Source organism: Neurospora tetraspora (genome assembly GCF_033439725.1).
Source record: "Neurospora tetraspora strain CBS 560.94 chromosome Unknown B0H65scaffold_5, whole genome shotgun sequence".
NCBI classification, from domain to species: domain Eukaryota; kingdom Fungi; phylum Ascomycota; class Sordariomycetes; order Sordariales; family Sordariaceae; genus Neurospora; species Neurospora tetraspora.
Window position 1 is genome coordinate 501447 of NW_026944387.1, and position 12031 is coordinate 513477.

General features: G+C 44.9%; 2 protein-coding genes across 2 annotated transcripts; both read left to right on the plus strand.

Annotated features, from left to right (window-relative positions):
* Positions 1 to 2071: 2071 nt before the first annotated feature.
* Positions 2072 to 7253, plus strand: B0H65DRAFT_540064 (uncharacterized protein; the record flags this gene model as incomplete). The annotated part of the gene is made up of 11 exons (XM_062829139.1): positions 2072 to 2427; positions 3046 to 3219; positions 3276 to 3412; positions 3782 to 3923; positions 4512 to 4709; positions 4928 to 4954; positions 5392 to 5738; positions 5865 to 6048; positions 6116 to 6494; positions 6607 to 6620; positions 7230 to 7253. Exons 1-11 carry the CDS (start codon positions 2278 to 2280, stop codon positions 7251 to 7253), a joined length of 1776 nt encoding a protein of 591 aa, XP_062680162.1. The 5' UTR covers positions 2072 to 2277.
* Positions 7254 to 10765: 3512 nt separating this feature from the next.
* B0H65DRAFT_558663 (uncharacterized protein) lies at positions 10766 to 11944 on the plus strand (the record flags this gene model as incomplete). The annotated part of the gene is made up of 3 exons (XM_062830111.1): positions 10766 to 10776; positions 11182 to 11228; positions 11367 to 11944. 3 exons carry the CDS (start codon positions 10766 to 10768, stop codon positions 11942 to 11944), a joined length of 636 nt encoding a protein of 211 aa, XP_062680163.1.
* Positions 11945 to 12031: the final 87 nt, after the last annotated feature.

Consider the following 12031-nt stretch of genomic DNA (forward strand, 5'->3'; position numbering starts at 1 on the left):
GTGATATGATAAAAGAGACGCGTCGGATCCTTTTCAATTTTCAGGACTTCAGCGAATAGCGTGGGAATCTCGGGGCATGACCACGGCCTTCCACCTCTTTGACACATTCTCTCCGTCATCATTTCAAGCGTCCTCTCCTTTCGTCACACGACACTTGGACAAAATTCCTTTTCTCCTTTCGTCATTCAAGTCTCAAGCGATCGGCCCGTAAGTTTCCTCTGTCCTCCTCCTCCGGCCCCGAGACCCCGTGGTCGATCAACAAGACTCACAGGTGGGTATGCGATTGTTCTACAATTTCATCAACATTGCTGACAAGGCCGAGGTCAGAAACATCATGGCGAAGGTTACCACCCCGGTGCCTCCCACCAAACTCAGCCAAGCGAAGTACTACAAACATTGCACCACCATGAGAAAGGGAGTCGAAGGCGGCACCCTCAGTTTCAACGACAACCTTCGGTCAATGGATAAGAAGCCCGTGATTCATTGCGTCATGGCTACACACCGGGTGTTGGGAGGGGGGAGACGAGATGTGCAAAGTAAGGCCTTTCGGGTAATTTGATACCCATTATCGACCCGATCTTGACAACGGACAGACAAATTTCGCAACTTATCATAGTCCGAAAATCTCGATGCTACGCCAAGCGTCGCATTCGTAGCCGATCCCACATAGATAGCCGGGCGGGCATCCTTCTTCTCCAAAATCAGAACGTAGATAGCCCACTCGCGTGGGCTATAGTGATGGAGAGTAGGGAGGCTTTTCAGGTCATCTATGGTCGGAGGATGGCGGCGAGAAAGCAAACCGGCATTGCCCATCAGATGATGGGCGACACCAGCTCGTTTGAGACTTGGTCCACTGCCATGAAAGACGCAGACAGCGGTGACTGACGTACCCTCCAAGAAATTGGTGGTGTTGCAGGCGTGCCACATATTGATGAAGCCCAGAACGACGGTCTCCCATAGCATGGCACCAGGAAGTGCCTTTTCAGGCCAATCTAGAGGTGGCGGGGGGGGGATCTCCTCCGGTCGCGACTTCCAAGGTCTCGCTGTCGCCCTCTCTTGCTTGGACTAGGAACGGAGCTGATCTGTTGGTGTCGACTTCCTGATGTTCATCCAGTCGGGCGTATCTCCAGTCCGTGTTCCTATCGAAGGGCCTTGCGAGCTCGTTACGGGGCGGGCAGACTTCTCCAGGCTCAATTGGAATGCCGGGCCAGTTTTGCGCTTCCCTGTTCCAGCATTTCAGGTTGTCGTAGACCACTCGGTGGGTGTTTAGGGGGAGCCCAATGATAGTGGCAGGGGGGAGCGGATTATCTGGAGGAACGCCAGACATGCTCCGCGTGCTCGACCCATACCCCGACCGCATCAACCCAGTCGCCCCTACAAATCAGATCATATCGCGAAAGGATGGCCCGCGACCCCGTCACCATCCAGCATAATGGTTGAGGCAAAAACAACTACCATCAATCCAATCGCTATAGGAAACGATATTCGGACTAGAATTACATTTCAGCCCCAGCCTTTCAACTATCCTAAAAGCGCCGCATCCCCCGACCTTAGAGACACGCTCAAGTCCTTGCCCGAGTTCTCGAGTTTATAATAAGCCGTTCCGGACCGCCCAGACTTTACGCAAACACAAGACAAGAAGCAAGGGGCACAAGGCCAAAGTAGCCGGTGGAGCTTATGCGCCGTCTAGGAGGCGGCGCCAGCTGGGAGGGCGAATTTGATCACGTCCGTCGCGCTATGCAGATCCAGCGCTCGGTCACAGAGATGTTCAATTTCACTTGAGACTGGGGAGCCATCGCTGAACGTAGTGACGATGCCCGCAAGGGACAACCAAGAGGCGCCAGCCTCAACACCACCATATCTGTCGCCCTCATCTTCACACGATTCGTATTACTCCTTCAACCCCGTACCATTGGGTCACCAGCCATCACAATATCGAACGAGCAAGATATTGAGACCGGTGAGGAGGTGGTGAACACCCTGACATCCGCGGTAGTAACAGAGGATGCCCCGGATTGGTTTGTGCATCCCTTCTTCAAGCAGCGCCTCGGGACACGGGAGCTTTGGTCGAAGGCAACAGCCTGGCCCCTAACAGTCGCTCCTAGACTTGGGAAGATGTTGCTGGCGGACTCTCCGCCGAGCTTATTGATCTTCTTTTAGCTCCGCCGGCATTTTCGTCCACCCGCAGATACCCCTCGCCGCGGCCGCGGCCGCCCGCGGGGCAGCCGCAATAAAATACCATCCGCCCAACGAGTTAGAAAACTGGAGGAATCGGTCATGAAGGCCGAGGCGGCGGCCTCACAAGCACGTGAAGACCTTCTGGCTATGAAGGACAGAGAGGCACGCCGCATCCGCAAGGAGCACACCCGCCTCATCCTCCGCAAGGAGAAGCTGGCTCGCGCGGGAGCCCTGCTGAGTGACATCGGAGTAAGGAATTCCCGTCCTTATTTTTTTGTCATTTTCGTGCTTTTGTCCCTTTTTGACCTCGTATTTACGCTACCATTAATAGGGCCCCGCTACTCTTTCTCGTACTAATTCGCTGGTTTGTTTCTAGTGGCGCATACCTTTGGTCCTTTTACACACCTGAAAACATCCTACAACATCGGCGACAACACTTTAGACCGGTACCACGTTCAACAATTAGACCGACATGCTTAAACAATTTCCCGCGTACTTTACGAACCCCCAATACGGACACATCCTAACGGCAATGGTTCAACAAGACAATTTGATTCATACGTACTAGGTATCCTATATACAATCCGGATTAGCGATTTAAAGAACCCTACTAAGCAACAGCAATCGCCGGCCAACAAACAAAAGATTCACATAACGGCCACGTTTTACGCCATATATCTCACCTATCTTAAAACGTCTCGGACCGGCGTCAATTAGTCTAGCGACCTCTACTTCAAACAGTCCGAAGACTTCGACAAGAAGCACCACTAGGGTAGCTTCCACGCAGATGACTGGGTACGTGCCATAGTACATTATATTTATACCTTACTATCGGTCGTCGTTCTAGCAAGAATTGTTATTTTGTAGGATGCCGTACCGCATTCTGTTATCTCCCTTGACGACCGTCCCGGCATTATGAGCCGAGAGGGACACGAAGCGTCGATGGACAACGTCGCCCAAGTCTCGAGCAACAACCTGTTCCTGGAAGCGCGGAGGACCCTCAAGGCCGTCGACGATTTATCAGACGTCGACAAGCTCAGAGTATTGCCCGTGCTCACGAGGAGAGCGCTTAGAATGCGCACGTTTTGACCCGGCAGTGGCGTCACGAGGTCTTCCATCACACTCCCAAAAACGCCTGGATCATGAATGGGATTGCCAGCAGATTGGAAGAGTTTGCTCAGAAAGACAAGACCCGCAGTTCAAGGCCACATATGGTGAACTTTTTGTCCATAAGGTAAGTTCCCTCCCGTCCCCCCCCTCGAGTTCGAGGACGACGATGTTCCCAGCTCCCCCGACGTCTCCGACATCCCCAACTCCCCCGATGCCCCTGACGCCCCAGGTACTCCTACCCCGGCTCCGGGCGCCGCCGCTACACTATGAGCACCGTCCTTTTCCGCAGCCTCCTCGTCGCTCGTCTCACCGGCCTTGAGGCTTCGTGAAGGCGCTACGGTAGCGCGCGGGGGTAAAGCCTTCGAGGAGCAGGTTCGACTCCTGTATCAGCACAGTGATTCGAGTCCATGGCGAGGATTAGATAGAATGTTATACCTACCTTAGGCAAGACTCTGCGGGGCTGGCCCGGGCTCGTGTTGGCGTCTTTCTATAGTCATGCCCGGAGAACACTCTTACTCAAATCCACAATACAATTGGGCGAGCTCGAACAATTTGCTCGGCGCCCTTACGGCTTTGTTTTGCTGTATGAGCAGACGCTGGTTGACAAGGAGATTTCTGGAGAATTGCTACGAGCAGTGTGTTCGCTTCGTAGGCCCTCGAGCAAGATTATATCTCGTCAATATTTCGACTGACAATTTTCACGACGGTGTGATAACAGGTTTCGACATGAGTGATAGAACTGAGAAATGACAATGTCAGTATCAGAAGCGAGGGAAAGCCATGGCCTCGATTGCCTTCTCCTCCCCCAGGGGTTCTTATTTGAACAAGTTCAAATTACCTTCGAAGGGTTCGTGGACTTTCACGAATGCGACATCCCGATGTCTATCACCATCCGCAATGTATTGCGATGGGATGACTACCTTCGAGGCAGCGCGGCATTGTACAGTCGGATCACCAGTTGCATCTCTTTGCCGTTGTATCCAATATATGTTTGGATTTCCGTGCAACGACCGAGACCTTTTCGGTAAAGCCGCATTCCTTCCGGCGTGTCGGCGGCTCTGAAAAAGGGCTATACCATCACGTCGCGTGGTCTGCTCTGTTGGCGCCAGAGCCCGATGTCGTGCCCTCATAGGGTACCGACGAGCCGCTCCATTGGTTGTTCGTCAACGTAGTATGGATAGTTTCTCTATCCTTGGATGCGTATAATCTATATATCAACGCAGTTTCAAGAACCAAGCGAAATTCCTGCACCCAAGGCTGCCACAACCAAACCCGAGTCGGAGGTCACTGCTCCCAAGTCTGCCACAAAGCGCAAGCTCGACGAACTTACCGTCGAACCCGCGGCCACAAAGCCTATCAAGGCGAAGAACATCATCGGGCCTCTGAAAGGAGTCGTCGCCAACAACTGGGCCTACGACACGGTCAATGAGGAAAACAATCCACGAGCAGATAGAATTGAAGAAGGAGTTGTTGTAGGGCATGGTGCTGATACCAGAATTTTCTTGTGCGTAATTTGATAGCCCTTTTGGTATGCGATTGTTGTTAGTGTGGAAAGCTGTTCACCCTTGTCGTAATCTTGGAACCTGTCGTGTGTGCCTGTGGTTTTATTGATTCCGCTACTAATATAAATCAATGGTAGTTGCTTTGGCTTTTCAAGGATCAAAAGGTAGATCGAAAAAGCGTATTCGTCCTTACAAGCAAATTCCGTCAACAACTTTAGAGCAGCCAAGGTTGGAGGGTTTGGTGATTGGAGGATTGTTTTGAGGTTTTTGTCGAAATTCAACTCCAAGTCAAAGTATGTTTCCCAGAGTGATGTCGCAGTGGGAAGGTGTTGCTTGATTTGAAGTGGGCGATTGCCGGCAAATACCACCGTGTTCTGTTCCGACGCCTCGAGGCACCACTCGCCTACCAGAGTGCGTACTCACTTACACTCTACCTCAAAAATCGAGGTATGAAAGTGGGTTTTCCAGAGACTTAAACATTCTACTCCTTGAGGCGAAGAAGCGCGAACGAGCTGGGCCTCAGTCTGAGCCGGAGCTTGGGGGACAAGAAAGCTCTCAAGAGAGCGGGCATTGGGGGCAGCGGTCTTCTTGTTGTGGGCAGTGGCCAAACACAAAAGAGTTGGCGTTGAGATTGAGATCGAGACCTATGGGGCAATTGTTCGACGCCTACTTCGGCGCGACCTACGATCCCAGCAGTATGATGTGGATGCTTGGCAAAGAAGCTGTCATCAAGATCGGCGAAGTAGGACACTGCCCAAGTGCTCTCAAAGGGTGTGACGAGGACAGCGGCTTGGGCAAACGCCCCTTTTTCTCGTACCTCTATTCCCACACCACCGACCATCGAGGACTCTTGCAACTCACCAACTTCAATGCCACCCTGCTAGCGGGTGGGGTTCAGCGTTGGGAGAATACGGTGTCTCAGCAAGAGACGGGCGCGTCCGACTTGAGGTACGCCAGTATTCTTCGTATTTTTTTCGTAGTGTCGTTCGTGCCTTGGCTCAACAGTCTTCCGCCTTTTGGTAGGGCGTTCATCCTTAGGGTCGTCCGGGGGCAGGCTGAAACTTATACGGGCAGCATCTCTGACCTCCTGGTGGAGTTTGTCCATAATTCCATCTCTCTTTTCGGGAAGCAAATCTTCTTGGCTGTAGATGGTGGTCTCTTGTCCCTACAGCCCGGCGGCATGGTCGGCGATAACCGCGCTCAATGTGGAGCACCGAGGCATCCAGTGAATTTGTACCTTGCAGCCCTTGTCTGCAAGGTAGTTGGAGTCCAGTTATTTGTCGCGCTCCGCTCGGGCTGTCATCTCGAACCTTGGCCATATCAAGGTCGATCAGCATGCCCTTGAAGCCATCTGCGATTTCGGGGTCCGTGATGATGATGTTGTTTGGAGAGATTGGTGCGCCTTGATCGCATCTCGCATCGATTGTCGGGATTCCGTTGGGCTTGGGCGGGTTAAGTTCGGAAAGAGGCAACTTGCTATGCAGATGTCGGTCGTTGGCGCCTACCCGCGGCGCCTACCACCGACCACTGCCCCGCCGACACTCGTCATTCCGGAACCGGCCAACACCATTCCCACCCTCAAACGCCTTGACAGTCTTGGCACGCTAGTTGGGTTGAGCTGGCCACAACACCGACTTGAATATAGATTTGATAGATTGACTAGATTTAACCGTTTTAATCAACGCAAATTAACCACATCGCATTGTAAATTATTGAAATCTGCACCAAAAAGCCAGCATTTCAATATTGGTATATTAGCCATCGTTTTATTTAGCATTTTTATTGTCTTTACTAATCTTTTCATCGTACAACATAGTAAAGGTTCCTAACGTAAGCTAACGAGCTGTCGTAAATCTAATACTCTATAATGACGAGTATATTGATGATATTACAACGGCCGCTGGCGTGAGCGTACGTATAGTATATCGATATAAACGAAATTTTAATATTATTAGCAAGCCCGTCTTATAATCTCAATCCCCCCAAAATATTAGAAAGCTCCTTATATAGGCTATAGAGGTATATTCGTAACTATAGTAACCGTTTATCGTTTATTTATTATAATTAACGTTATAAAGAAGGTTATAAAACTATTAGTATTAAAACTATCCTTATACTTCGACGAGATCTATATTTTCGTAGTTAACGAGTACGATATATACGTATTAGACGAGACTATACAACGCTATTTATATTAAGAGCGTTGGAAAAAGAAGAAGCTAGCATTCAAAACGGTATAGTAGGAGCCTAAGTTAGTAATAAAATAAATAATAAAAATATCGATATTTATTATAAAGATATTCGTCTTTTATGATGAATTTAGTATAGACTGACGCAATAGAGTTTATTATATTAACTAAGTTCCCTACGGTGCTATTATAATAATATCGAATTATTTTAAATATAGTAAATAATATTATATTCTCCCAATTATATTAGTTAATAGCGTATTCGAAATACTAGTTTTTAAGAGATAAATAAATACTCTAAAGTTTATTAAATCATTAAAAAATCGCCTCCTTCCTATAATAAATCCCTTTCTTAATTATAATAATATTTTAATAATAAATAACGCGAATTAATATTTACGTAATAAGTTTTATTATACGTATATTAGTACGGGTGTATTATTCTAGTATTTACCGCTATATTCTTTAAAATTCAACTCGATTGAAGCGTACTCTAATAATTTTAAGAAGTATATAAAGTAGGTATATAACGACGAGGGTAGCGATAGGATAGCTAATAAAGATTTCCTTATCTTCTTCTATCGAACTATTAAAAGTATTAGGTATAGAATATAATAAATCCGTAGCTACTTTAAAAATGCGAAATTGATTATAGAGGGTATTAATAATATTGATAAAGACTATGCGATTTTGTTTACTAGCCAATTGGAGGAGTTTAAAAAGATTAATAACGTTATTAGGCGAGGGTAGATGGGGAGGGTAATTAGGTAGTATAAAGGGTAATATATAATTTATATTATAATTTAGCATTAGAAATGCTAGAAGTGCTAGAAATATTAGAAGTGCTAAAAGTGCTAGAAGTATTAAAAGCGCTAGAAGTACTAGAAGTGTGACAGCCTGGTCATCCGTCGCAACTATATAAGACTACTTGAGCAACCGAATTGCCAGCTTCGGTTACTTGTATCCTTTGCGGGGACACGGGCTGGCTAGCGTAGTGGTCTGCCACCGCCGCGACAAGAAGTGTATTTATTTATATAATAATGAAAAGAGTATGTGAAATTGCTAGAAAGCGTAGAATCCCCCCTTATAGCTAAAATAATTTACTTCTTTTATTATATATCGATTCGTTATAATTCGTTTAATATATTACCATTAGCGGTCGTATTACTTATTAGAGAGGTAAATATTTTCGTAATATTAAATTCGAGGGCGGTAGTATCGGTCGGTCATACTATAAAGCCGTATTAAGAGTTTAATATGAAATAATAATATTTAATTAAATTTATTAATTAGAAGGTAGAAGGTATACTATAGAAGCAATTTACTTGGGCGATTATTAATTACTCTTATTTGAGGAAGGTTTTAATACTACTTTTTAAGGAAGTGTAGAATTCTATTATAAAACCCAATTTTATAAACTATTTAATTAGTTAGTCTTTAAGCGCTATAATATTTATAGCGGGGGCGTTTAATCCTTTAAATACCTCCTATAATACAATTAGAGCCTGCGATGCCTACGTTGCTACTATAATTTTCTTAAAATAATATTCCTAGTAAAACGTTTTAAAGAATTTAGTAATAAATTCGTTTAAGGTATAGTTATATAGCGGAGGTAATAGCGGAGAGGAGGGAATTAGAAGGGATTTATCTTCGTCGGTAATAAAGGGAGGTATAATTAATAGAGGAACTAGAAATATAATTAAAAATAAAATAGAAGGTACCTATATAAATATAATAGATAAAGGTAGAGTGTTACATTTAATTACTAAAATTTCGTAATTAATAGGGTAATTATAGAATATAGTAATTTAATAATTAAATGGCGCGTTTGAAGCGGCGCTTAGTAGGGTTATTATAATACTTAGTACCGGTATAGTAATAATAGAAGTAGCTATAATAGAAGAAGGAGGAAAATGTCACGGTGCTGGCAGACCACTACACTAACCAGCCCGTGTCCCCGCAAAAGGGTACAAGTAACCGAAGCTGGCAATTCGGTCGCTCAAGTGGTCTTATATAGTTGTAATGACAGATGCATCCCACAAATGCCATTACAGAAAAGGCGGGAGAATTAGGTATTAAGGGTAGCTATATAGAGGGTAATATATTAGTTAGTATGGCGGGTATAGGTATAATTAATATAAAGGGTAATATAGTACTAGTAATTTCTCTTCCCTTTTTAATATTATTTATAAAAGATTATTAATAGATTTTATACGAGTATTACTATGACCGCTATTAACGTTATTAATAATATTAATATATACTAGGAGTTTATTACCGCTACGTCTCCCGCTATTCAAATTAATATTAGCCGCGGCGGTCTTTATTATAATTGTCTTTTAAATAATTAAAGTAGGGGGATTTCGTACGATAATATACACAATTGCGATAGTTTTTACTTATTTACCCGTATTTTTAATAGAGAAGTTATAATATATTTTATTATTATCAACGAGGTAATATATTTAGTAATTAATTCCCTTATTATAATTTTTATAATCGTACTTGGTATTATATTTCTACGTTTAAAAGAATTTATAGTACGTAGTGCCGCGGGACTTATATTTTCTATGTACTTCTCGTTCGTAATTTTATTTATTAAATGTATTAATCTCCTTTAGTATTATATTAATTATATTCCTCCTCCCTATATTAAATTTAGGGGTGATAAATGCGTATAATAATTACGATATAGTAATTATAAAGGGATTAGCTATATTATAAAAGGGGGTAAAGGTAGAGGGTACGCTAGTAACCGAATTAGTAATTAAATTAATAATAAAGATAGGCGTTAATATTATAGCGAGCGGGTCGAAAACGTAAAAAGTAAAGGCGAGCGTAAAAGTATAGTATTAAACGGTATTATTACGAAAGTATACCTTTATAATACCCTCGCTGTTAAAATCGCAATTACTACTATTAAATTAGGCAGCTATAATAATCTTTATATAAATTGTAACTTTATTCCTCCCGTTATTATTATAAATACTAGTAGTATATATAATATTATAAAGGATGACTTAGTGCCTAACCCCAACGGCGGCCGCGTTAGTAATAATTTCTTAAATATACCCTATCTATAAACGGAGGACCTCTTTAAGTAAAATTGTCCTAAATTATTAATTATATATTTTACTATTCTCTTATTTAACTTCGATTTTTTTATAATTATTGCGGTTTAAAATAGCAGGGGGCTTAACTTTAAAAGTAGTAAAGTATAACCCTATAATTATAAATTCTACCTAAATATAAAAAGGGAGAGCGGGCTTAGGAAGTAGCGCGATTTATTTATAAGTACGCGGTTGGGCTAGGGTTAAGAATATTATATTTTCGTTATTATTGTTAAAGAAGTAGAATAACATATTAATAGCTTTCTTTTTAGGGGTAAAGCGGACTGGGAGATTAGGGAGCTATTATTCTTCCTCTTCCTCCTCATCTTCTTTGTCGTCGTTATCTTCGTTATTATTGTCAAAAAGTTTAATAAGGGCTAGCCGTATAAACGGGGAGGAGGGTACGGAGGTAGCTTCGGCTTCGATTTCAGGTTTTAGAGAGGGCTTTAATTCTAGAGTAGGCGTTTTCCCTTTCCCTTTATTCTTAGGGGCGGCCTTCTTAGGAGTAGCCTTTTTCTTAGGGGCAACCTTCTTAGGAGCTTTCTTAGGGGCGGCCGTCTTAAGGGCAGCCTTCTTAAATAAATTAGCGATGTATTCAAATTCGATAAGAGTACGACTCTTTTTCGTAGGGCGGGTAGAGGTACGTATTGGATTCGAACCCTTGATTCCACTAGACATGGGACTCATGTATGCGGCTCTGTTGCTGGAGATGGACATTCAACGACAGTGCAGTTATTGCAAATATTCTCCAGGAGTTGTACGGGTTTGTTGGCTAGGAATTCCCGGTATGCCTTCGATACTGGCTTGCCTACCTGGAACGTGGTAGAGATTGCCTGCCGCGTGCCCCTTTTCGGGACCCCAAAACACCATTCACTCACGTCTTGCGCTCCTTCCTCACGCGTCAGCACCTGACCGCCTCTGGACCTTCCGTCTTTTCCGTCTGAACTTGCTGCCTAAAATTTTGTCGAGGCTTGCCCCTCCTCAATCTTTCTTTCCCGGCCTTCATTCTACACCAAATTGCTCACTTCCATTCTCCCAGCTTCGCGCAACCAAGCATCGATCAATTCAACTGCAACCCCAAAAGTAGTCCAGCGACAACCGCAACCATCAAGATCGGCTTCTATATACCACACATAAGAGTAAGTCACTACCTCACTCGTCTCCCGGCTCTCTGTTTTGATCTAACAAAGTGTCAACACACAGATCCAAAATGTCTTCCAACAACAACAACTTTTCAACCCAGCTGCCCACCGAGCGCGCTGCTTCTCCCTAAGAAGATTTTTCGCTTCCCCTCGAGCAAGTTGCTCACTCCTCTCGCGAGCATACTCTCCAGGGATCCAGTGACCAAGCGGTCCCTTATTCCAGCGAGCAAGTTGCTCCCTCTGCTCCCCAGTATGACACCGATCATGCTACTGAGAATGCGGTTCACCCTGCTGCAAACCATGCTGCCCAAGTTCACGTCGAGATTGAGGAAATCATCCCCTCAATTGAATCACCCACAGAGAACCTACCAAACGACGATGACTACGCCACGGACCCAACGGGCTTAGCCGAGCCTGAACTGCGCAGGCGGGCAGTGGCGTGGATGGAGCGGACATACAGTCACCTTCCAAATGGTACAATTGTCCAGCCTCCAAGCTACTTTCGGCGCACTCGATCCAGTCCGGCTGGTAGGCCGGCGGTCTGGATCAAAGATTTCGTTTGGGGGCATATCAGACCGCGACGGCTGACTAATGATCGCCTCGCTAATATGCCCCTGGCGAGAAGGGAGCGCTGGGCTCGAAGTCAAAGGAGGGAGTGTGAGGAGGAGGGCGACGAGGACGGGGAGGGAGAGAGTGAAGAAGAGGGCGATTAATTGTGATATTACTGGGAATAATCGATATGGGTTCAACGTGGCTTAATTGTATATATATGTGTGTAAGACTGGCTCTGCAGACTCGAA